Consider the following 27447-nt stretch of genomic DNA (forward strand, 5'->3'; position numbering starts at 1 on the left):
AGAAGTCGTTCGCGATAACGACGAGAGACATTCCAGTTGATAAGATGTTTATGTTCTGTCGGACCGTATTTTGTTTGATTTTGTTACTTATATTTGCTCTCAGATATGTTAAGGGAAACTCGGGATATGGTATGTAGCAACTCTGAAACCGCACTTGACAAATAAGGCCTTGATGAAACTGAGGAATCTAAGTAATTTTGGTACACATGAAGATTTGTTTATGATATAAGATGACACTTTTCACAGCTGTTCATCTTGGATTCAACAACTATAGCTCATTGGACTCAACCCATCAAGAAACTAAGCGTTCACTATGTTCCAAGCCGTGTTTCAGTGAAGGGTAAGAGTCCTTTTTTTATACTACATTTTATCTACACTATTCACTGTTTACACTGTAAAATGTTTTGTCAGGTAACTTAAAATGTGAATAATAAAATAATTAAATATTATAGATCTAAATATGATAACCAAATAGATTTTATTCAACTAAAAATATTGAATGAGGCCATATAAAAAACAATTATAGAAGTCATAGACTACATGAACGTTTGACAAAAAATGGAAGTGTAGACAATATAACAGCACAATGCAATTATTTAGTTTTTACAATTAAATTAATTAAAATAATCATGAATGGTTGCTACAAAAAATATGATAAAATGCAAATATATAATGATTTTTTTGTGCAAAAAAAAATATGCAAAATTGCATTTTGATCTCGTATTTATTGTAAAGATACTTGCTTAAAAATGTATGTGTTGAGCTATGCATCTTTTATTGATAAACAACACTGAAAGAATATGTGGGCAAAACTATAACCAGAAGTGAGCAATCTTTCACTATATTGTATATCAGTTTATCACAAAAATATTCCAGAGAGTTTCATTTTCACAATTTATGTAGTTCAGACCATCTAAGAAATTTTTTCTCAGAATCATTTATTGAATGTATGTCAGCATCTGAGTGATTCATTTTGATTGTGAGTTTGACTCAATACCTGCAGGTAAGTTTCTGTGTTTTAGTGTTTTATATTGAGAAGCTTGTCTGGTTTTTATTTGCCTACAGATGCTTCTCTTCTGAGTTTGTCCCTTATGGGAATGAGACGGGCTGGTTGGCAGTGTACAGCAGCAGAGGGCCTTCTGTTCATGATGCCAGTGCAGCTGCTTTGACTGACAGGGTGCAGATTGGAAAGCCCCTCCTCCTGGAAGTCTCAGGTTATTGTCAGCCTTGCCATAGCAACCCTGGTGCAATTCAATTGTGCTTTTAATTACATTTATTTTAATTGAATTGGACACATCTTAAGTAAAAATACAATCTCAAATATTCATCTAAGCAATGCAATGTAACCCATTGATTGTATATGTTATTATATTTCCAGGCATACCGAATCTGAGCAAAGAAAACATTTCCATGGTTTTCATTACATTTAGTGGGACCTCTGATCCTCAGGGCTTGCATGATGTGTCTTTTATGGCCAACAGATACTTTACCTGCTACATAGATGCAATATTACCTACTGCTGGATTGTACCATTTAAGTATGTTTACTGGACAGTGCTACAAATATAGGAAGAATGGAACAGAATAAGCTTTTGTGACCACCATATGTCTTTGTATTTTTAGATGTGACCATGACGAACAGTATCTACACTCATTCTACCAGCTGGCAGATTAGAGCATGTCCCTCTGGGACTGAGTACTTGAATCTCATGTTGTCCAAGAAAGATCGGGATATCCCATCCTGTGCCCCTCTACCCATAGATACAGAGGACGAGCAGCAGGATAAAGCCTCAGCCAAATCCACAGACAGTCACAAGCAAGGTGTGAGGTCTATTCATAAAGAAAATCTACTTTTTCAAATCAACATTATTTTATAATTTTCTGCTTTGTATGTGTGATGTGTTTTCCAGCTGTCTGGATTTTTTCTGATAAACGGGCATATGCAACACAGACAGACATCACATTTGTAGCAGTAACAGAAGCACCTGATCCTCTATACTTTCATTGGAGATTTGGGGATGAACCTGAAATTAAAACAACATCCAGAATCTTAAAAAAGAGATATCGCCTCCCAGACAAGTGATTTTTGTTTTTGTTTATTCATCATTTTTAGTTACAAAAAACATATTTCATACAGATTTTACTGAATCAGTACTTGTCATTTGAACATTTGATTTATTTACCCATCTATCTTTGCAGATACAATGTCACTGTCAGTGTGTCTAATGGCCTTACGTCCATCAGCTCAGATGTTTATGCTGTTGTGATTCAGAGAGCTGTGCAGCCCAACAGGCTTCTCTACAGTCCCTCAGTTTTATCAAACCGCTCTGTAACTTCACCTGCCGGATCAGCTCAGGAACTGATGTCTCTTATCTTTGGAATTTTGGGGATGGAACAGAGCGAGACGGATCAAGCACTGAGCATCATGTCTTTAACAGGTACAAATTGTATCCTCCTGACTTCCCTTTCAGTGTATATATAAGAGTTTTCTATTTTAATATATTTTAAAATGTAATTTATTCCTGTGATGCAAAGCTGAATTTTCAGTATCATTACTCCAGTCTTCAGTGTCACATGATCCTTCAGAAATAATTCTAATATGCTGATCTGCTTCTCAAGAAACATTTTTTATTATCATTGTTGAAAACAGTTGTGGTGCTTAATATTTTTGTAATATATTTGTAATTCTAAATCTTTTGTAATGTTATATTGTCTGAAGTCATTATCCCATATTTTCTTTCTCTTATTAATTATTATTTTTATTTGTTTTAAAATTGTTGTCACAATTGTTGGTTACTCATGCCATTGAATTTTTCTAAAAAAAAAAAAAATTATTGTAAATGTGAATATTTTTTATTTTTCTATAGAACTGGAGAGTACATATTAGAGGTTATTATGTCCAACCTGGTGAGCTCAGCCTCTTTAACAGGGCACATCTTTGTTGTTGAAGAATCCTGTCAGCCTCCTCCGGTGAAAAACATGGGCCCAAATAAAATACAGGTACAAGTTCTCTATATTCCACAATTAGACAAATACAGTCAAACCAAAATTTATTCAGACACCTTGAACATTTCATTCATTTAATACAGTTTATTCACTATAGTTTAAACAAATGGTAATAAAATATGACAAGATCTCATAGTTGAACTGTGTCAGAAAAATGTTGTCAGATAACACTTTAGCAAAACATGGTCAGGTCGAAAGTGTCTGAATAATTTTTGGTTCCAAATTTTTGGGTATAATATGTCACAGTTTACTTTATTTTGCTATCCTCACTTACATAAATAAACTATAGTGTCCTGCACCCACTAGTAAAAATATACCAAAAATATCAAAAATGTCTGAATAATTTTTGGTTTGACTGTATACTCTAACATTTACACTAGGAGACATCAATAACACTGCCAGTGAAAAGTTTGGAATAATTAAGATTTTTCCTCACCAATGCTGCATTTAAAAAAAATCACAAATACAGTAAAAACAGTAATATTGTGAAATATTATTACAGTTTAAAATACCTGTTTTCTATTAAAATGTTTTAAAATGTAATTTATTCCTCTGATGGCAAATCTGTAATTTCAGCATCATTACTCCAGTCTTCATTGTCACATGATCCTTCAGAAATCATTCTGATATGCTGATTTGCTGCTCAAGAAACATTTCTTATTATTATCATTTCTTATTATTATCTATTCATCAAAGAATCCTGAGAAAAATGTATTATGGTTTCCACAAAAATATTAAGCAGCAAATACAGTTTTCAACATTGATAATAAGAACCATTAATTATGATTAAACACCAACAATTAATAATAATTGAGCATATTAGAATGATTTCTGAAGGATCATGTGACACTGAAGACTGGAGTAATGATGCTGGAAATTCAGCTTTGCCATCACAGGAATAAATTATAAAATAAATTGAAAACAGACATTTAAAATTGTAATAATATTTCACAATATTACTGTTTTACTGTATTTTTGCCAAATGAATGCAGCCTTGGTGAGCATTTTTCAAAAATCTTAATTATTCAAAACTTTTGACTGGCGGTGTATATACTAAATAGATTTTGCTTGCATGCTTTCAGGTGTGGCGGTATCAAAATCTCCATCTTGCTGTGACGTTTGAGGCTCAGATTCAGTGTAATGTCTCCAGAGGTCTCCTGTATAGATGGACTATATATGACATGAGCGGACGACCTCTGCTCCTCCCACACATAGACACGGGACGGCAGTATATTGATCTTCCAAAATACCTCCTTCATTATGGAACATATAAAGCTATTGCAAAGGTAATGTCCTTTTATCACTTTTCTGTTTGACTTAGGACTCAGATAATTCATATTCTACACTAAAATGTTTTTTGTCAAATAAGCTAAAAAATACTTGATATGGTTTCACTTAAATAACTGATAGAATTTGAGTATATTCAAAATAAATTTATATGTATGGGGTCGATATGATTTTAAAACGCTTTTTGAAAGAAATCTCTTATGCTCGCCATGCAAGCCTGCAATTATTTGATCAGAAATACAGTCTAAACAGAAATATTGTGAAATATTATTACAATTTAAAGATAACTTTTGTTTTAATATATATTAAATGTAGTTAATTCCTTTGATGGCAAAGCTGAATTTTCAGCATCATTACTCCAGTCTTCAGTGTCACATGATCCTTCAGAATTCATTCTAATATGCTGATTTGCTGCTTATTATTATTAATGTTGAAAACAGTTGTGCTGCTTGAGATAACTGCCTTATTTAAGCCTAAATCATCTATATTTTAATGAATGTATTAACATGAGGAAATGCTAATAAAGAGTTTTGTCATCACATAGGTCCAGGTATCTGGTAATGTGGTGTACAGCAACTACAGTGTTTTAATTGAAGTGGTGCGCAGTCATCCTGTCAGTGTCATCAGTGAAGCCACAAATATTTTCATCAGTCGTCAGAGCGGCATCATTGTTACTCTGGATGGGCGAAAATCACATGACCCAGATTACCCCAATAATACTATAAGGTACGTGACAGTGTTTGTTTATTGATTACGTTCTGTCATTTTGGCATAAATCACATCTGAAATGTTCGTTTCTGTTTTAGTTACAGCTGGTCATGCAGGCCAGTAACACAGAAGAGAGCAGCTGTTTCAACATGAACATCGTGACCACTTCAGCAGTACTTACATTTCCCGCTCTTGCCTTAAAACCTGACTTTGACCTGCTTAAATTCACTCTCACTGTGTACAGTGGCCATCGGTCTTCTTCATCTGAGATGTTCATCACTGTAACATCAAAACGTGTCAGGTGGGATTTAAAAAAAGATGACAAAAATACACATGCAATGAATGCAATATAGTGCTGTTGTATATATGTAATGAATCATATTTTTTTTTAATTCTCGGCAGTAACATTCATATGTCTTGTAAAGATTGTGGAGAAAATTCAGTGAACTGGAATGAGCAGTTTTCTGTCTCTGCTCTCTGTGATGATTGTGGTTTCAATGCAAAAAATGTCACCTATTACTGGAAACTTTACCTTGTTAATGCCTCGAGCAAAGCTGTTTCAGAGAGTAAGTACAGTCATTCAGATCTAATATTTACCAAGTTTGTGTTTTTAATAAATTTGAAATTAATTGCTCTTGCTCTTTCTTTCAGTTCCGTTCTGCAGTAGTATGGATCTAGGTTTACCCTCTAAAATGGAGGAGAGCTTACATTTCTCCAGCCTGCTGTGACACCCTACACTCCAGCCCATTTTACTGATCCCTCCGTTCCAGATATAGGGCTGTCGCTGGCTCCTTATCTTTTATCTAAAGATACTGACCTTACAGCCCCAGTTACACAAGATACTCTGACTTCAATGATGCATACGAAACGCCATAACATTAATGTACACACGCTAATTGAAAGTCCCAGCACAAACAACATGCACCACCGTGCAGCATTTCCAACTATCATACCTTCCTTCCCTGGGGAAACAGAGTCGTCTGGGGGTCAATGGGAGTATCATGGGTCTTCACCAGTCCCAGATAAGGTGTCATTGACTGATGTGATCTCAGGTAAGGTAGTGTGGTGAAAATGATCGTAACCATGTCAGAATCGTGTCATATATATATAACTATGTAAAAGTTTTAAAACTTGAAATAGGTTCCCTCTTATAATAAAGCTTTTGTTTTATGCCTTGAAACAAAATAAGCTCTGCAAAATGAGATTAGACGCCCTCTGGTGGTAGATTGTTTTTGGATAATCAGCATTTAACAATCATTTTTACAATAAGAAGAGCTCAGCCAAGGCAAAAGGCAATTTATAGAGGGAAAAAAAAAACATATTATTTAATAGATCAGTTATCTAACTCAAGGAGATCATTGTGGCAACCTAATAATAATAATAATAAGCATACAAATTATTATTAGAAGAAGTAGAAGTAGTAGTAGTAGTAGTAATAATTACAATAAATAATAATTAGTATTATCATTATTATATATTAATAATATTATAGCAGTAAACTAATGATAATATACTAACTTTGTAAACTACTTTTGCAGACTTGCATACTGAGGTTCACACAGACATTTACGAGACAATATCAGGTGATCGTCCCTCCCTACCAGGTGTTTTACTCCTAAATAAACAAACCTCTGGACTTTACATGCTGAAATTAGAAATTGTGTTTTTATTGAACAGTACTGTGTAATCTGCATGATGCTCATATGATATTTTTGGTTTTGTTTAGAGTATGATTACTATAATTTTGGCATTGAAGAGGCTGATCCTGGTGTTCCTGTCGGCAGACCTACAGGTATGTTTTTTTTTTGTGCTCTGCATCAAATGAGCAATAATGTTTTTTAATTGTTGTAGTGTGTTTAACCGTGTCTTGTGTGTGTGTGTGGTCTTGGTATTCCCTACATTATGGGGACCAAATGTCCCCATAGTAATACCAGTAAATTTTGACGTTATGGGGACATTTTTTTGGTCCCCAAGAAGAAACAAGCTTATAAATCATACAGAATGATCTTTTTTTGAAAATCTAAAATAGCAGAAAGTTTTATGTGATAGGAAGGTTTAGGGTTATACATTTTATACAGTATATAACCATTATGTCTATGGAATGTCCCCATAAAACATGGTGTATGTGTGTGTGTGTGTGTGTAAGGGACCATTTCAATGGGATTTAATTGGAATGAAGATTCATTCCCTCACTCTTATGACAATGAGGGTGATAATTGGTGGACCCCAACCTGCTTGGCCCGGCAGTTTCTGAGCAGACCCTGCTGGATCTGGACAGACAGCTCATTCATCAGTCTGTGTTTGAGTCTTACACTCTCACAGGTAAGTGAAGCACTCACAGCGCTTATTATAAGGACAAGAAACCTTCTGAATTACATAAACATTCCCACACTCTAAAAAATGCTGGGTTGTTTCAATTCAAATTTGGGTCAAAAATGGACAAACCCAACTCTTGTGTTAAATTTATAAATTAAGTTTTTATCCCATCAGTTGGGTTTGTCCATATTTGATCCAAATTTGGGTTGAAACAAGCCAGCATTTTTTAGAGTGAATAAAATATTTTTACATATGGATTGTAAAAAGAACCTTTGGTTGTCTCTGTCTTTTTTTCCTTTAGGATTATCTTCTTCGGTTGTCACATTTCAACCCTTCATGCTTAAACCAAAGAGTCTTTATTTGCTTGAAGTGTCTGCAAGTGAGTTTTGGAAATTCATAATGAAGATTCCTATTACAAATGAACATTAAACAAACAAACAACTGAATAAATAATGCATTAAATGTTTGTATTTCTTTTGGCCAAATGCTATTTGCATATTTTCACTCCTGTTTTTCTCACCTTGTCAGGTTCTGAGGAGCGGCTACAAGGGAAAAGCCAGCTGTTTTTCCACACACAAGCTGTTCCGGAGGGAATGAGCTGCCAAGTGCAGCCCAACACAGGCTCTGAAATCCACACTCATTTCAGCGTCTTCTGCTCCTCTGGAAAAGAGGTCTATTTTGCATTTTTAAGAACAGTGTAATATTCAATATAATTTTTTTCTTTGATCTGATCTTGATGTAATTGTGTTTCTGTGATCAGGATCTCTTGTATGAGTACAGTTTCAGTGTGGGAAACACTGAGAGGAAACTCCTTTACAAAGGCAGGGATTTCCAACATTACTTTAGTCTTCCTAGTGGCGATTCTAATGACGATTACAAAGGTACAAATAATCCATAATAAAGGTCATTTCACATTTACATTATTATGATCTCTACAAATAAGCCACATCTTACCTATTCTCATTCTCTTTTTTCACAGTCACAGTCTATATTGAAATAAAGAACCGATTTGGAGCAGCAACCAAACCATGTCCTGTGACAGTGACTGTTCATCCAAGCTTTCAGAGAAACTCATCCTCCCAGCCCAGCCCTGATCAAGAATTGTGCGGACACAAAAATTACTTAATTAATTCTCACATCTTTATCTGACGTATTAGCATTTTAAATGACCTTTGTTCCTTCTTCTAGGTACATGTATGGAATAGGTAACCTAACCGGTCTGAGTAAGATTGGAAGCAACAGAGACATCATCAACTATATCTCTCTTTTGACCACGGTGCTGAACCGCTTGAGTCTGGAGCCGGAGTCTTCTGTCGAGCTTCTGACTCTCATACGCGCTGCCCTCATTTCAGTGGCCTGTCAGCTGTCCATCACTGACAAGGTCTCTTAACTAGACAAAGATTCTGTAACTGACATTTGCAAAAAAAAAAAAAAAAAAAAAAAAAACTCTAACTCTATGTTCTTGCTTTTTAGGGAGATTTATTTGATATAATTTACGGGCTTACTGATTTGATAAGAATCTCTAGTCAAGTGAGTATAACCCAAGCTTGGATTTAATTTCAGTTTTCTTTATAATGTTTTATACACTTTGCTAATTATTTAATATCTGATTTAGGTGACATTTCACAGTGCCAGAGAAGTAATCCAGCATGTTCACAACATCCCATCCCGCTTACATGAGTCCAAGCCTCCAGCAGGTCATATATTGGACATTGGGATGGTGAATGCACTGGTATCTCTCCTGTCTGGTGTGTTGGAGGCTCCAGTGCTTTCTTCAAGACCAGGACACCAACTCATAAACAAAGTGCTTTACACCATCACTAATTTAGTACTGGTAAGAGAGGCATTCCTGATGCAATGTTGATGTGTTAGTTTTCAAAATGACATGACATTAAGTTCACCCAAAAATTAAAATTCTGTCATTAATTACTCACTCTCATGTTGTTCCAAACCCGTAAGGCTTTCGTTCAACTTCGGAATACAAATGAAGATCTTTTTGATGAAATCTGAGAGCTTTCTGTCCCTCCATAGACTGCCTTCACAACTGACACTTTGATGCTTCAAAAAGTTCATAAAGAGATTGTAAAAGCAATAAAAGCAGATTTAATTTAGGCTTTTATTCGCATATAAACATTGATCAGAACATAGGAGCTCAAACAAACCTGAATGACACACAAGAACAAACCTCTTCCAGAAGCTCAAACATGCTGCGTAACGAACCTCATTGGTTCTTGCTCGCATCAAGCAAACTTGAGCTTCTGTTTACCATAACTGATGTGTGACTTGATGAATGTTTACATGTGAATATCACCTAAATTAAATCTGTTCATCATATAAAGCGATTGTGTCTCTTCAGAAAATTTGGACTAAACTGCTCGATTCATATGGATCAGTTTTACAATTGATGAACTTTTTGAAGTGTTAAAAGTTTCAGTTGCGTAGCTGTCAATTGAGGGACACAAAGCGCTCAGATTTAATCAAAAAGATCTTTATTTGCGTTCCAAAGATGAACGAAGGTCTTACGGGTGTGGAACGACATGAGGGTGAGTAATTAATGACAGAATTTTCTTTTTTGGGTGAACTAACCCTTTAACATGTCCTGCTGATGATTTTTTCTGTTTGAAAAGTTGAAAAGCAGCAGAAAATTTTATTGAACTCCCAACTAACAGGGAACGTTCTCAGAACTTTGGCTAACGTTCTGGCAACATTCTCTCAAAGTTATGAACAAACGTTCTTCCTGTGATTTTAATAGGATGTTTCTTCAGAGTTATCTGGTCTTTAATAATGTTCTCAATTCCTTGGCACAAAAACATTATGTATACATCATACATGGAATGTTTTTTTCTGAAACATTTTAGTTGGACGTCTGTAAGACATTTTTTAAATGTTTCTACATGCTTCAGAGTGTTCAGAGAACATTCAAAAGTAAAGTTCCATAATGTATGCAAAATTATAAAATGGAACGTTTTCTTAAAGGGTTAGTTCACCCAAAAATGAAAATTCTGTCATTTATTACTTACCCTCATGCCGTTCCACACCCGTAAGACCTTCGTTCATCTTCAGAACACAAATTAAGATATTTTTGTTGAAATCTGATGGCTCCGTGAGGCCTCCATAGGGAGCAATGACACTTCCTCTCTCAAGATCCATAAAGGTACTAAAAACATATTTAAATCGGTTCATGTGAGTACAGTGGTTCAATATTAATATTATAAAGCGGCGAGAATATTTTTGGAGTGCCAAAAAACAAAATAACGACTTTTTAGTGATGGCCGATTTCAAAACACTGCTTCAGGAAGCATCAGAGCATAAATGAATCAGTGTGTCGAATCATGATTCAGATCGCGTGTCAAACTGCCAACGGCTGAAATCACGTGACTTTGGCGCTCCGAACAGCAGATTCGACACAATGATTCATCTGTGCTCCAATGCTTCCTGAAGCAGTGTTTTGAAATCGGCCATCACTATAATAAATCGTTATTTAGTTTTTTTTGGCGCTCCAAAAATATTCTCGCCGCTTTATAATATTAATATTGAACCACTGTACTCACATGAACCGATTTAAATATGTTTTTAGTACCTTTATAGATCTTGAGAGAGGAAATGTCATTGCTCCCGATGGAGGCCTCACGGAGCTATCGGATTTCAACTAAAATATCTTAATTTGTGTTCTGAAGATTAACGAAGGTCTTACGGGTGTGGAACGGCATGAGGGTAAGTAATAAATGACAGAATTTTTTTTTGGGTGAACTAACCCTTTAACGTTCTCATAACCCAAAAATAAAAAAAAATAAAATACATTTAATACATAAAAAAATTGAATGTTTTCATAACTTAATGGAAACATTCTTAGAACATATTTTTGTTAGCTGGTTTAAGTCCTTTGAAATGTCCAGATCGAGATGCATCTTCTAACTTATTTAATCTACCATGTGATCAATTCATTTTATCCCATTATTATAGCTCTGTCTGTGTTGTAAACTGCAATGTCTCATTTAATCACTGTAGATTTGAATGTAATATTTAGTCTGATTTTCATGGTCACTGTGGGATAAACAGATCTCTTCTGAGATTCTGTGATATTAACCTTGTTCATTTTGATTGCAGGAGTGTATGCTATCCAGCAATGTCTTGCAGTACAATGTGAACACTACTTTTATGGAAGTGTTAGCATGGAAGAATGGCCAGTCTTATTCTATGGTGAAAACATTTGGCCTCACTACGTTCCACCTCACTGATTTCCTCGAGATGCAATTTCAGCAATGGAGCAGCAATAGCAAGCACAAGCCATGCATCATTACCTGGCTCACAGTGCACAGGCAGAGCCCATACCGCTGGTCCAGAGCCATGCAGGTACACTATAAATGCATAGCTGAATTTGAGAAAATATGTGCTTTGCCCTGTGAAGCAAATTACACTCTAATTGAATGTGATGTTACAGTTCAGTGGAGAGACGGCAGACATTCGGCTCTACAACTGCACCACTAGGAAGGAAATCAAAGTCCGACATCTATCCACACCAGTTACCATTGAGTTTCTGAGAAAAGAGGGGACAAAAGTATTTTTTTTTACTGCTTGATCACAAATAGCTTTCCTCTATATTTGGTCACCCTGATTTGTGTTTATGCTTGTTCCAGCAGAGCAGACATACAAAGTTCACTCTTTTGCGCAGTCAGGTGAACAGTCACCAGTTCAACATCACGTCACAGACCCTTCAGAGAGCCTTTCAGATCACTGTGCAGTTTAACAGGCCAGCTGAACGCCCCTTTCCCATCCTGCTGCTGCTTAGGTGATGACATTGCTGCATTTCAGTGTCTTCAGTCTTCTTGTCAACCATTATGTTAAATATAACATCTGTTCACAGGATGTACGAGCAGCCGACACCTAATAAGTACAGCGAACAGAAAATATATCACTGGAAAGGACAGACAGCTCACATCTTCCTCCCTCAATCCTATTTACATGGTTTGGTTAAACTTTTTATTCCATACATTATTGTATTTGACACAAAATAGGCAAAAACTTTTGAAGATATAAAAATGAAATGTAATTTTTTAAATATATAGATTAATTATAAATGTGAAATTGTCTGCCATTATTAGTATTATATATAATACAAACATTATATAAATTATTAGTATTTATAGTATTATATATATATATATATATATATATATATATATATATATATATATATATATATATGAAAAACATATAAATGTGTATATATACATTTATTGGTAGTAGTGTTAATTTATAGTATTATATAACTGTTTATATTCTAATTAATGTTTTAAAATAATGTGTATTTTTTTTATAATGAAATGTACAAAAGTGTATAAAATCATTATAAATTTTAAAATACACTCTAAAATAAATCCATAAAAATAGGACACAATGCACTGTAATTTGAAGGAATTTTCCGTATTTATTTTTTACAGTTTTTTTACCTGAATATTGAATTTTGAACTTCATTGCGTTATGTTTTAGGGAAATGTCCGTAAAATTACTGGATAATGTCCTATTAATTTTTTGCCAGTACATTATCTGTTTTTTTACGGATTTTATTTATTTATTTATTTATTTTACAGTGTAGATATATTTATTATTATCATTTTATTATATATATATATATATATATATATATATATATATATATATATATATATATATATATATATATTTTGTACTAATTAAATATTAATATTTATATATAATATGTTTGGGGTTTTCTTACATTTCATTTTCATATCTTTTTCATTATAATTTTTTTTTTTTTTTTATCTCCAGCTACTGGTGCTGTTTACCTGATGCTTCTCAATGCAGACTATAATAAAAGCCCCAGCAACAAGTACATAGCCAGAGCTGTGAACTACACGCTTAGCATTGAGTCTGTGGAGTGTCTTTCCTGGGATGGTGTGAAAGAGTGGAAGCCCAGGGGCTGTTTTTCTCATGGTGGTGTTTCCCCAGACAAGATCTACTGCAGGTATGGATTGTACAATAAATGCTCCATCTAGTGGTAAGACAAAAAATAAAGTTTCATGTATTTTGATCTTGTGTAGTACCTCAAATGTTGTAGTAATGGCTTCAAATGGCCTTGCAAAGAGCTTTGTAACAAATAGGTTACAAATAGTGTTCCTTAATATTAATTATTGTGTCAATCATTTGTTCTGTAGGCCAATATTACATGCACTAATAAAAAAACTAAAAATGTGTCGTCTGTTCCTTTTTTTCAGTTGCAGCCACCTGGCATCATTTGCAGTATCGCATGAGAACATCATAAGCAGCTTCAACTCGGCAGATGTTTCACAATTTATCCAGTACACCTGCAATGCCTCTCTCCAAATTTATCAGATCTCAATATGGTTGCTTTTTAACTTACACTTACAGATATTCTCATCTTGTCTTGCAGCTCCAAAACCAACTACATACTGATCATTTTGTCAGTAATATTTCTGGCTGTCTATGTGGTGGTGTTGCTCTTCTGTAGGAAGGCTGATGTTTCCATACAGAAAACTACAGGCTCATTCCTGCTTCCAGAAAACAATCCCTCAGACAGATTCCTCTATGCTGTCACTATAGATACAGGCTTTAGATCTAGAACCAGAATGACAGCAAAGGTATTAATCATTGTGTGACCATCGCTGCATACACTGTGTGAATGCATATTGTAAGCTGCATGCGTTATGCACGTTACAGTCGATTTCGGAATCTTTATTTGTAAAATGTTTCAGGTTCACATTGTTCTATATGGAGATGATGGTGTCTCTCAAACCAGGGAACTCAGCAGCTCTGACTCCAAACTCTTTACATGCAACTCAAGGAACACTTTTATTCTGAGGTAAATGCTCATTCCGCACATATATTGAGACAGTACAGCCAACCATTAATTTAAACCTAATTTAATTGTCTAATTTGTTACATTTTTGTGACATCCTAATTTCTCATTATTCAGCTCCCCAGAAAGTCTGGGTCGAGTATTGAAGGTGCACCTTTGGCATGATAATGGAGGTTCATCTCCCAGCTGGTACCTGAGCCACGTGGTGGTAAAAGACTTGGTGCAGGGGTCCAGCTGGTTCTTCCTGGGCCAGTGTTGGCTGGCAGTGGATGAGGGAGATGGAAGGGTGGAGAGGAGTTTAGCTGCTTCTGAATGCGGTCTGACATTTAAACAGGTGAAACCCCATGTTGTTATTGATGTACATCTAGTTAAATATGGCTATATAGATTTATTTGAGTCTGTGCAGTGTGCAGTGTTCTTATAAAAGGATTGTCCACCCAAAAATGAATATTCTGCTGTAATTTACTCGCCCTCATGTCATACCAAACCTGAATGACTTTCTTTCTTCTGCAGAACACAAAAGAAGATATTTTGAAGAATGCTGAATATTTTGATTCCCATTTACATCCATTGTATTTTTTTCCATATAATAGAAGTCACTGGGATCAGAAACCAACATTTTTCAAAATATCATTGTGTTCAGCAGAAGAAAGTAAGTCATACAGGTTTAGTATGGCATTTTATTAATGATTTTAATTTTCAGGTAGACTGTCCCTTTAAGTCAAAGACATCTTGGTCTATTTAATTTGACAGTAGCATTTATATTTAAATAGATACAATTATTTAAATAACAGTCTTTAAAATGTTTTCGTCTTTGCTACAACATGTTTGTTCACCAATATAATAATCATTCCTCTCATTTTTACTCAAAGTTGAATAATTTCAGCTTGATTTTGGCATTATTTAAAGTTTGAAACTTTAAGGCAGCAAGTATACTTTAAGTTTAAAATTTTTACAATTAAAATTTTTGGCACAATACAAAAACCAGATTAATTGTCATATGCTTACAATGAGTATATTGTTTTTTTCTTTGAATAAGTCTGTTATACAATCTAACAAAAAAATCTTGTGTTTTTCCCTCTATGTATCTGAGAAAGTTTCTATATTTGAAACTCACAGAATACCTGGAAGACTTTCACCCGTGGCTGTCAGTGTACAGCCGTCCGTCTTTCAGCTCTCACACACACACTCAGCGTTGGAGTGTGTGTCTGCTGCTCCTGCAGGGCTACATGTGTGTCAGTGCAGTGCTCATAAATCTTTTGGAAGAACAGGTGTTCAACACAGAAATCAATACATGTCAACAAATACCATGTCAACATGTGTGATTTTGTCCGTTTCATTTTCATTTCCCCAATATTGAGACATGTCTTTATTCTGTACACCAATGGGCAGTGCTTTTTAGAGATGGGCCTTATTGATGTTTCACCGGTTTCCATGGTAACAGGCCTGTGCGGTGCTCTTGCTGTGGTGCCTGTGGGGGGTCTGGTGTCCCTGTTGTTCCGTGTCAGCAAGGTCAGAATTCCCAGGCTGCCTGAAATTGTCCCTCAGTTTCTTCTTCTACTGGGTGCATTAATTCAGACAACTATATTTATTATGTATGATATATACATATTTAGTTGTTGTTTTCATATGCTACTGATATTTTTTATCTGTATCTGTTTTAGACCACATCCCGTAGTGTGTCTGGAGACCAGTATAAGGTCAAGGTGCCTGATGTCTACTCTGTAGAAGGTATGTTATCATGTGTAACTCCACTCATTATTCAAAATAGTTTTATGCAAAACACTTTCTATTGGTTTGTCTGTTTCACAGATCACCATGATGCACTTCTAATGAATGATTGTACATTTGAATCATATCTGTCCTGGAATACAGTTTCCCACTGGACTCAAAGCTCTTGGAAAAAAGAGTATAAGGTACAATGTACAGATCAGTTAAATATGCTTATGTTATGCTTTATATGCTGAGCTGAATATGCTTTACACTTAAATTATCTTAGTCTACTTTACTAAAGAAAAAGCAAACGGTGTGTCCTGCAGTACGGTACTCAGGATTGGAAAACCTCAGATTCAATGTCTACGTCAAAACTTCAAGAGGATCCTGACGCCATCTTAGAGGCTGTGGAAGATTTAATGTGTGACGTCAACAACAGATCACATGACAAATGCAAATGGAATGAGACTGATTTCAAATCGCACACCTCTGCAGGTTTTGAATTCATTAGAAAAAAATTAAAGTATATAACATAATATTTTACTATACTATAATATGTATATTTTTAATAAATTATCATTATTTAACAAATATATTTTTATTTTTATATAGTTCTAATATAGTTTTTAAATAAAGTTTGGGGTCAGTAAGGTTAGTTTTGAAAGAAAAATACCTTTATTAAGACATTTATAATGTTACAAAATATTTCAAAATAAATGTTTTTTTAACTTTCTATTCATCAAAGAATCCTGTGTCAGAGTTTAACAAAAATATTAAGCAGCACAACTGTTTTCAACACTGATAATAAAAAGAAATGTTTATTAAGCAGCAAATCAGCATATTAGAATGATTTCTGAAGGATCATGTGACACTGAAGACTGGAGTAATGATGCTGAAAATTCACATGAATAAATTATAATTTAAAATATATTAAAATAGAAAACGGCTATTTTAAATTGTATTAATATTTCATAGTTTTTACTGTATTTTTGATCAAATAAATGCAACCTTGGTTATCATAAGTGATTTCTTTCATTAAAAAAATCTTACCAACCCCAAACTTTTGAACGGTACTGTATGAGACTCAAAAATATTTTTTATTCTTTATGCTATTCTGTTTTTTTTGTTTTTTTTTTGTTTTTTTTTGTTCACTGACATCCTAGAGAAGCGGCAGGTTTGTGGTGGTAGAATCCAAAATCTTCAATCCTGGTGTTATTACGTGGGCTGGACCCTGTGCTTGACTCTCTCTCTTACATGCGTCCTCATCACAGGAACTCTTGGAGTAAAGTGGGTGATCCTTTGTTAGTACTATATTCTGTTGGAGCTTGAATATTACTTGAAAAGTGTATTTGTCACAATATTTGTTTCCCAAATATATGAAAATTAGCATTTAAATTTGTTACCCTACAGGTTCAGCAAAACAAAGACTCTTCTGTGGACTCATTCTGTCTTCTTTTCTCTTGTCTGCTGTGGCTTTGTACTGCATCCAGCAATGGTAAATCATCCTGATCTCTCACACTCTGTGCAGGGTAGCTGTACATGGATTCAATTTAATATTTGGCCCTCGTTCTGTTTTTGGATCTTAAAATCTATATAAATTAAAACCTGTTTTAAATTTTTATTTCCTCATACAGATACTCATAGTTGCTGTCACAGTGTCTCTGCTGCATCGAAAGAGGCCAAACTGGTTCCACGGTCTAAGTGTAACCGAGACTGTCACTGAGTTATTGAAACACGGGGGGCGAAAAAATGAGAATGTCTTTGTTAGCAAATGCCTGCAGTCCCATTTTGAAAAGGTAAACATGATTCTATCATACTGTTAGACACAAGAGAACTTTAGAGTTTGCAACTACTCTGCATTATGTTTGATGAGCAGGTGCTCGCTGCCCGTCAGAGAGCCAGGTATCTGCGTCTAGTGCGGCCACCGAATTCAAGAGAGTTGAAGTGTGTGAGACGCCAGATCAAGAAACAGACTCTCCTTTACAAAACCACAAGGTCTTGCTATTTGATCAACCTCAACTCTTATTTTTTTTTTTTTATAACTTTTTACCTTCGAACCTCAAAAATACACTTTTGCTTCAACAGGGATTTGATGTTACACCTAATCATGCTGTCGATGATTCTATTTGTGACTTATGGAAAGTCTGCCAATGACTACAAGTACCATTTGAATCAGGCTATCAAAGCTCATTTCACAAAGTAAATACAGATGTTCTCAAATTACCACATTACTTGAAATTATATACAGGTACATCTCAATAAATTAGAATGTCGTGGAAAAGTTAATTTATTTCAGTAATTAAACTCAAATTGTGGAACTCGTGTATTGAATTAATTCAATGCACACAGACTGAAGTACTTTAAGTCTTTGGTTCTTTTAATTGTGATGATTTTGGCTCACATTTAACAAAAACCCACCAATTCACTATCTCAAAAAATTAGAATACTTCATAAGATCAGTAAAAAAAGGACATTTTGAACAGAAATGTCAGGCTTCTGAAAAGTATGTTCATTTCTATGCACTCAATACTTGGTTGGGCCTCCTTTTGCATGAATTACTGCATCAATGCGGCGTGGCATGGGGGCAATCAGCCTGTGGCACTGCTCAGGTGTAATGGAAGTCCAGGTTGCTCTGATAGCGGCCTTCAGGTCATCTGCATTGTTGGGTCTGGTGTCTCTCATCTTCCTCTTGACAATTCTCTATGGGGTTCAGGTCAGGCGAGTTTGCTGGCCAATCAAGCACAGTAACACCATGGTCATTGAACCAGCTTTTGGTACCTTTGGCAGTGTGGGCAGATGCCAAATCCTGCTGGAAAATGAAATCAGCATCTCCATTAAGCTTGTCAGCAGAAGGAAGCATGAAGTGCTCTGAAATGTCCTGGTAGATGGCTGCGTTGACTGTGGACTTCAGAAAACACAGTGGACCAACACCAGCAGATGACATGGCAGCCCAAATCATCACTGACTGTGGAAACTTCACATTGACTTCAAGCAACATGGTTTCTGTGCCTCTCCACTCTTCCTTTAGACTCTGGGATCTTGATTTCCAAATGAAATGCAAAATTTACTTTCATCTGAAAAGAGGACTTTGGACCACTGAGCAACAGTCCAGTTCTTTTTCTCCTTAGCCCAGGTAAGACGCTTCTGATGTTGTCTTTGGTTCAGAAGTGGCTTGGTACGTGGAATGTAACAGTTGTAGCCCATTTCCTGAAGAAGTCTGTGTGTGGTGGCTCTTGATGCACTGACTCCAGCTTCAGTCCACTCCTTTTGTAGCTCTCCTAAGTTCTTAAATCGGCTTTGCCTGACAATCTTCTCAAGGCTGCAGTCATTCCTTTCACTTGTACACCTTTTCCTACCACACTTTTTCCTTACAGTCAACTTTCCATGAATAGGCTTTGGCACAACACTCTGCAAACAGCCAGCTCTTTCAGCAATGACCCTCTGTGGCTTACCCTCATTGTAGAGGGTCTTTGTATGATCATCTTCTGGACAATTGTCAAGTCAGCAGACTGTTGGGATTACTGACCTAAACCCAGTATTTATACCCTGAGAATGGTAATTTAATAGAACTTGAAATTAAATATTCTAATAATTTGAGATACTGATTTTTTTATTTTGATGAGCAGCAAGCTGTAATCATCAAAATGAAAGCAAAAAAGTCTGGTGATATTTTACGTTATGTCTAATAAATCTAGAATATATTTAAGTTTTACTTTTTGAATTAAATTACAGAAAAAAAAAACTTTTTCATGATATTCTAATTTATTGAGATGCACCTGTTTTACTGAGTGCTAACAATAAAAGTGCTAATGTTATTTTTATATAAACAGGAGCCCACAAAATTCATTTCACTCCATCCAAAAACATGACGATTGGTGGAAATGGACAACAACCACTTTCCTAGAGAGACTATATGACAATGCCAACTGCCATGATAAAGGAATAGAAAATGAAGTACATTTTTGATTATTTATTTGACATATGTTGCTATTTAAAACAGGATTTAAGTGGCTTTACAAAAAACACCGCTAACTATGTGTTGCTTTAACAGACAGGAGATTTCAGAGGTGCTTATTCTCTTATTGGGAGTCCAGTCATTAGAAAGATCAAGAGCACATACAACTCATCATGCCAGGTAAATCACCAACGCTGACTGTTTCACAGTAAAAAAAAATATTCCTTAAATGTGAAAACTCATTAAATACATATATATAAAATATATATAAAATATAATTTTATTGCATATTTTTTGCATTTCAAAAGTTTGAATTTTGAAGTTTGAGGGTTTTTTATGATTTTAAAAGAAGTCTCTTAAAGGTTGCATTTATTTCATGATATTGTGAAATATTATTACAATTTAAAAGAACTGTTTTCTATTTGGATATATTATTTGATTCATGTGATGGCAAAAGCTGAATTTTCAGTGTCACATGATCCTTCAGAAATCTTCAATTTAATCCATCACAGGAATAAAATACATTTTAAAATATATTCAGAAAATAGTTTTATTATAATATATAATATAATGCAATATTTAAAAAAATAGATTTTTTATTATAAAATAATTAATTGAAATTGTAATATTTCACAATATTACTGTTTTACTATATTTTTCATCAAATAATTTCAGCCTTGGTGAGCATAAGAGGCTTCTTTTGAAAACATTTTTAAACATCTTAATTATTCCAGTGTGTTTTCTCTATAAACAGATCTTGAATTTGTTGGGCAAGAACAATATGAAATGCTCTGATAACCAATCTGTGGCAAAGAGACACTCACTTTGTGGAAAACTTGGGTGTTATGAGGGAGAAAGAGTGAGTGTGAGCCTGGGAAAAACAAGGTAAACTGCGAATTAATAATCTTTTATGTGAAAAGTATCTGTAATATATAATCTTTTATAAAAAGAATATGTAATTGCATTAATAAAATAGGTTCAAAGCAATCAAGTCAATTAAAAAACTTCTGGATACAAGCTGGATGACACCATTCACCCAAATTGTGACGGTCCAATTTATCCTGTACAACGGGCCCAGTAACCTCTTCACGTCAGTCACTATTCTAGTAGAGCAAACCTCAACAGGAGCTCTGATACCCTCAGCAAGTGTTCAGTCCACTAGACTCTACCATTTCCCAGCTGCCCTTGACTACGGTGTTATGACCTGTGAGGTGAGCATCTTATTACAGCCCAGACACATGATCAGCTGATAACATTAAGTTTAATGTGGAGGGTAAATGTGATATCGTTATTGATTGTGAGTATACAATATATGTATGATACGATTCCATGGTAATATCACACAATTATATTATATATATTATATTATATTACATTGAACAAAATTATAAATGCAACACTTTTGTTTTTGCCCCCATTTTTCATGAGCTGAACTCAAAGATCTAAGACTTTTTCTATGTACACAAAAGGCCTATTTCTCTCAAATATTGTTCACAAATCTGTCTAAATCTGTGTTAGTGAGCACTTCTCCTTTGCCGAGATAATCCATCCACCTCACAGGTGTGGCATATCAAGATGCTGATTAGACAGCATGATTATTGCACAGGTGTGCCTTAGGCTGGCCACAATAAAAGGCCACTCTAAAATGTACAGTTTTATTGTATTGGGGGGGGGGGGGGGGTGGGGGTCTGAAAACCAGTCAGTATCTGATGAGACCACCATTTGCCTCACGCAGTGCAACACATCTCCTTCGCATAGAGTTTATCAGGTTGTTGATTGTGGCCTGTGGAATGTTGGTCCACTCCTCTTCAATGGCTGTGTGAAGTTGCTGGATATTGTCAGGAACTGGAACACGCTGTCGTATACGCCGATCCAGAGCATCCCAAACATGCTCAATGGGTGACATGTCCGGTGAGTATGCAGGCCATGCAAGAACTGGGATGTTTTCAGCTTCCAGGAATTGTGTACAGATCCTTGCAACAAGGGGCCGTGCATTATCATGCTGCAACATGAGGTGATGGTCGTGGATGAATGGCACAACAATGGGCCTCAGGATCTCGTCACGGTATCTCTGTGCATTCAAAATGCCATCAATAAAATGCACCTGTGTTCATTGTCCATAACATACACCTGCCCATACCATAACCCCACCGCCACCATGGGTCACTCGATCCACAATGTTGACATCAGCAAACCGCTCACCCACATGACGCCATTCACGCTGTCTGCCATCTGCCCTGTACAGTTAAAACCGGGATTCATCCGTGAAGAGAACACCTCTCAAAAGTGCCAGATGCCATTGAATGTGAGCATTTGCCCACTCAAGTCGGTTGCGACGACGAACTGCAGTCAGGTCGAGACCCCGATGAGGATGACGAGCATGCAGTTGAGCTTCCTTGAGACTGTTTCTGACAGTTTGTGCAGAAATTCTTTGGTTATGCAAACCGATTGTTGCAGCAGCTGTCCGGGTGGCTGGTCTCGGATGATCTTGGAGGTGAGGATGCTGGATGTGGAGGTCCTGGGCTGGTGTGGTTACACGTGGTCTGCGGTTGTGAGGCCGGTTGGATGTACTGCCAAATTCTCTGAAACACCTTTGGAGACAGCTTATGGTAGAGAAATGAACATTTAATTCACGGGCAACAGCTCTGGTGGACATTCCTGCAGTCAGCAAGCCAATTGCACGCTCCCTCAAAACTTACGACATCTGTGGCATTGTGCTGTGTGATAAAACTGCACATTTTAGAGTGGCCTTTTATTGTGGCCAGCCTAAGGCACACCTGTGCAATAATCATGCTGTCTAATCAGCATCTTGATATGCCACACCTGTGAGGTGGATGGATTATCTCGGCAAAGGAGAAGTGCTCACTAACACAGATTTAGACAGATTTGTGAACAATATTTGAGAGAAATAGGCCTTTTGTGTACATAGAAAAAGTCTTAGATCTTTGAGTTCAGCTCATGAAAAATGGAGGCAAAAACAAAAGTGTTGCGTTTATAATTTTGTTCAGTGTCTGTTATATTATATTATATTATATTGAATATAATTAACTAGAAACACAGATAAGAAAACATTTTGGAATAAGTAATGTACCAATTTTTTCATTTAAATAGCCTTTATTATATTGTGAGTATATTTAACTTTTTTTTCGTCGATCTCTGTCATTTTACTTCTAGCTTCTTTTCTTTTCATTCATCCTGCTTCATATGTATTGGCAAATATATATTATCACTCAAAGAGGATGGCTTTACTGGAGAAACATTTGGAGCTGGCTAGAGGTCAGTCTAAACATACAGTACATTATGACATTATACTATGTCTTTTTAATGACTTCACTCTGCTACTTTCTGTTTTTTTTTATTTACACAGGTGGCAGTTATCATCTGCAGTCTTTTACGATATACCTGCTCTGTATACAACTTTATGCTAAAAACAGAGATGATTGACTTCCTGCAGAAGGAGGATTTTAAATTACCTGTTGATCTAAGCCCCATCTTCTTTTGTGAGCAGGTAGGGCAAAGCATTTTAATTCATTATATTGTATTTCTATTATCCCACTATGAGAAGATGACATAATATGAATCAACTGCAGTTGAAAAATAACTGGCACTGTATGCAGTTAGATGGCTCAAGTGAACTAAATTTGTCCAGACTTCCTGCCAGCGGTCTGAATTTAGCAATATGGCATTCACTGGCAAACAGATCATTTTAAATATGAACATATTTAATTCACAGCTTTCTCAGTCACTCCTTGGTGGTGTTGTGAACTTGCTCCTTCTGAAAAGTGTGTCCTTACTACGGCTAAACAAAGCAGTAGCAGCAGCTGTGTCTACTTGGAATCTGATCTTCTCCAACCTGCTTTGGTTACTGGTAGCCTATTAATTTACATAACACAATATGTTAAAATCAGTTCACTCCATTATTGTAACTGAAGTCTACTTCCATTAAATTACTTTCTTTATTTCTATTTAGGCATCTGGTGTTATTGTCGCAGTGGCCCTCTCCGGTCTCCGCAACCTGATCTTTTATTCATTCCCATTTACTGGTATCACTAGATCTGCTCATTTGCTCTTCACTCATTTCTTTAGCTTGAGCCCCTTTAGTAACATTTACCTTCAAACCCAAGTCCCATCAGCACTTTATTTTGGAGCTATATTTTGCACTGTCATTCCATTGAATGCTATGGTATGTATTGGAATATCAAATATGTATTATTTATGATACACAGCGTATATTTGAGTTTAAAGTGTAACTTTTCATATTGAAACTATACGTCCTATAATGGTTGACATGATTTGGACTTGATTTGATATTACTCTAAAAATGTTTTTTTTTTTTCCAGGTAATTTCCACCCTTACAGTTTTTGTGAAACAAACAAAGCCAACTAAAAAAAGAAAACATTTACTGACTGTCTTTGAGCTGATCTATTATGTCAAAGACATGGCTTTATTCATTATTGGCAAAGCCAGTCACAAGTCAACTGACCATCATGTCCACACTAATGTAAGCACTCCCTGTTATCATTAATACAGTTTTTATTATGTAAGTACTATTGACTGCATCATTGTAGAGATTTTTGTAATAATTTATAGATAAATCTGCATTTCTTTCCACAGAGCTTTTATTTAGCAGAGTTTGAGGATCTCATGGATGAGCTGTTGTTTCATCTCTGCAGCATGTCAGACAGTCTCCACAACACCCTGCCAGCAAAAGAACATCTATTTGAAACCCAGAGCAATGTTTCTTTCCCACTTTCTGAGCACGTCTATTGCTCAGACTCAGAGGTGATTATTTTACTTTTGCACAACACTCGCATTATTCGTGCCACACTGTACACATATTTATGTGACTTACGTGTGCATTTTGTTATATGCAGTATACAGTATTAGTAATTAGTGCTATTAAATTACATCTAAATCACCAGCTTAAAAAGAAAATGTTTTTAAAATGCTGTTTACTGTTTTTATCTCAAAATGTATATTAATGTTTATTAATATTATTAAAGGGTTAGTTCATCCAAAAATGAAAATTCTATCATTAAATACTCACCCTCATGTCGTTCCACACCCGTAAGACCTTTGTTCATCTTCAAAACACAAATTAAGATATTTTTGATGAAATCCAAGAGGTTTATGACTCGTCCATAGACAGCAGTTTAACCTCCAGTTTCAAGGTCCAGAAAGGTACTAAAGACATTGTTAAAAAAGTCAACGTGACTGCAGTGGTTCAACCTTAATTTTATGTAGCGACGAGAATATTTTTTGTGTGCAAAAACAAAACAAAAATAATTACTTTATTCAACAGTATCTTCTCTTCTGTGTCATTCTCATAAGTTGTTTACGTCAAAACACCGACTCATTATTGGCCGGCTCCTGCGTCAGCATCACACGAATGCGTCATACTGCTCACGTGATCAGCTTTGGCCAATACTGAGATGGCATTCGGACATAAACACTGAAGCCTTCACTGTGCTTACTGTGGCAATTACGTAAGGATAATGACAGGGAAGAGAAGAGATTGTTGAATAAAGTTAGTTTTGTTTCTTATCGCTCCATAACATTAAGGTTGAACCACTGCAGTCACGTCGACTGTTTTAACGATGTCTTTAGTACCTTTCTGGGCCTTGTATGTGTTGGTTAAATTTCTGTCTATGGACGAGTCATAAACCTCTTGGATTTTATCAAAAAGATCTTAATTTGTGTTCTGAAGATGAACAAAGGTCTTACGAGTGTGAAATGACACGAGGGTGAGTAATTAATGACAGAATTTTCATTTTTGGGTGAATAAACTCTTTAAATGTTAAAATTGACATTATATATTAAATTTGCAACAATTGTATATTGTTGTTTTGTATAGAGTGACAAAAGCTGTATGAATAGCCAGCCACACAGAATGGGGATGAAACACAAAGGATGCTTGGATATGAGTGATGCCTCATTTTTGTCATATAAGGAAAACCCTCACAGGTAGATTTGTTGTTTTCTAAGTCAAATACAATAGAGAGTTGATATACAATATGATTGAATGTGAAAGTCTAACACTGTAATTCGCTAATTAATTCACTTCAAGATTCGCACTTGAACACAGAATGTCTCAGTGCTTACAAAGCAGAGGAAGAATGCAGGAGAAGAGCCTTTCAAGAGGGCCGAGGAATTTCAAAAACCACCTCAAAGATCCTGTCGGAGAGTCAGAAGAGATTGGACAGGCACAAATTCTTTCTTCAAGCAAGCAGATCCATTGTGCACCAGCTGAGTGGAAGGGCATAGTGTCCTCTAAATCAGCAACACTGCCTGATCCAAGCAGGGTGGCAGATGATGCCCTCAAGACTCAAATCATCACACAAATGAAAAGGCAGACTGTTTTAACCTCACCAACTTGCAAAGTGAACATGGGTTATACAGCTCATGACAAGTCAGCTGGACAGTCATATGTGTTTAAAACCTTACCTATTGAGGGAATGGACAATTCTGTAGAAGATCAAACGGTTATTCCAGGGTACATTGATTGAACATTGTATGTAATACAAGAAAAAAAGAGATGTTCAGTTTGTACTGATAAATTCTGGAAGAGAACCATTTTCAAACCATGTGAGTTTCCTCTGAAATTTCCAACTGGTTTTTATAATGGTCATTTGGCATGACTTTATAAAAAAACATTAATGTTTTGTTCTTTGAACAACATTGTTTACACAGTCTTACCTCAAACTTTATATTTGATGTGAAGTTAAATGCATAAAGTGCTAATCCATATATATTGCCAATTTTGAGAGCTTTAAGGCACTCCTCATTTTTAGTTGTTTTAAGGATTTAAATAAAATTTAATGAGAAACTTGGAGATGGACATGGAGAAACTTTAAAGGGTTAGTTCACCCCAAAATGAAAATAACGTCATTAATTAATTACTCACTGCCGTTCCACACCCGTAAGACCTTCGTTAATCTTCTGAACACAAATTAAGATATTTTTGTTGAAATCCGATGGCTCAGTGAGGCCTGCATAGCCAGCAATGACATTTCCTCTTTCAAGATCCATTAATGTACTAGAAACATATTTAAATCAGTTCATGTGAGTACAGTGGTTCAATATTAATATTATAAAGCGACGAGAATATTTTTTTGTGTGCCAAAAAAAAAGAAAGAAAACGACTTATATAGTGATGGCCGATTTCAAAACACTGCTTCAGGAATCTTCGGAGCATAATGAATCAGCGTGTCGAATCATCTGTTCGGAGTGCCAAAGTCACGTGATTTCAGCAGTTTGGCGGTTTGACGCGATCTGAATCATGATTCGACACGCTGATTCATTATGCTCCGAAGCTTTCTGAAGCCATCACTATATAATTCATTATTTAGTTTTTTCGCCGCACCAAAAATATTCTCGTCGCTTTATAATATTAATATTGAGCCACTGTACTCACATGATCTGATTTAAATATGTTTTTAGTACCTTTATGGATCTTGAGAGAGGAAATGTCATTGCTCCCTATGAAGGCCTCACGGAGCCATCGGATTTCAACAAAAATATCTTAATTTGTGTTCTGAAGATTAACGAAGGTCTTACAGGTGTGAAACGACATGAGGGTGAGTAATAAATGACAGAATTTTCATTTTTGGGTGAACTAACCCTA

General features: G+C 35.6%; 1 protein-coding gene across 1 annotated transcript; it reads left to right on the top strand.

Moving 5' to 3' along the window:
* Positions 1-26744, top strand: LOC125257717 (polycystic kidney disease 1 like 1). Its single transcript, XM_048174369.1, is given in 56 exon segments — positions 1-129; positions 247-340; positions 1066-1214; positions 1379-1537; positions 1623-1820; positions 1910-2078; positions 2199-2332; positions 2335-2437; positions 2867-2999; positions 4088-4291; positions 4837-5018; positions 5099-5121; positions 5124-5301; positions 5403-5566; positions 5652-5678; positions 5810-6052; positions 6727-6792; positions 7248-7322; positions 7618-7695; positions 7845-7987; positions 8077-8197; positions 8296-8419; positions 8505-8697; positions 8790-8846; positions 8932-9150; positions 11424-11669; positions 11758-11874; positions 11954-12105; positions 12181-12281; positions 13107-13302; positions 13553-13636; positions 13729-13936; positions 14051-14157; positions 14272-14488; positions 15252-15425; positions 15547-15666; positions 15819-15885; positions 15967-16070; positions 16194-16362; positions 17031-17154; positions 17278-17362; positions 17502-17663; positions 17744-17862; positions 17953-18066; positions 19698-19821; positions 19919-20002; positions 20577-20707; positions 20799-21033; positions 22997-23098; positions 23190-23330; positions 23556-23690; positions 23793-24005; positions 24163-24324; positions 24438-24605; positions 25678-25787; positions 25891-26744. Coding segments are annotated over 56 exon segments (8031 nt in total). The 5' UTR covers positions 1-44; the 3' UTR covers positions 26330-26744.
* Positions 26745-27447: the final 703 nt, after the last annotated feature.

The sequence above is a fragment of the Megalobrama amblycephala genome, linkage group LG22 (genome assembly GCF_018812025.1).
Source record: "Megalobrama amblycephala isolate DHTTF-2021 linkage group LG22, ASM1881202v1, whole genome shotgun sequence".
Lineage (NCBI taxonomy): Eukaryota > Metazoa > Chordata > Actinopteri > Cypriniformes > Xenocyprididae > Megalobrama > Megalobrama amblycephala.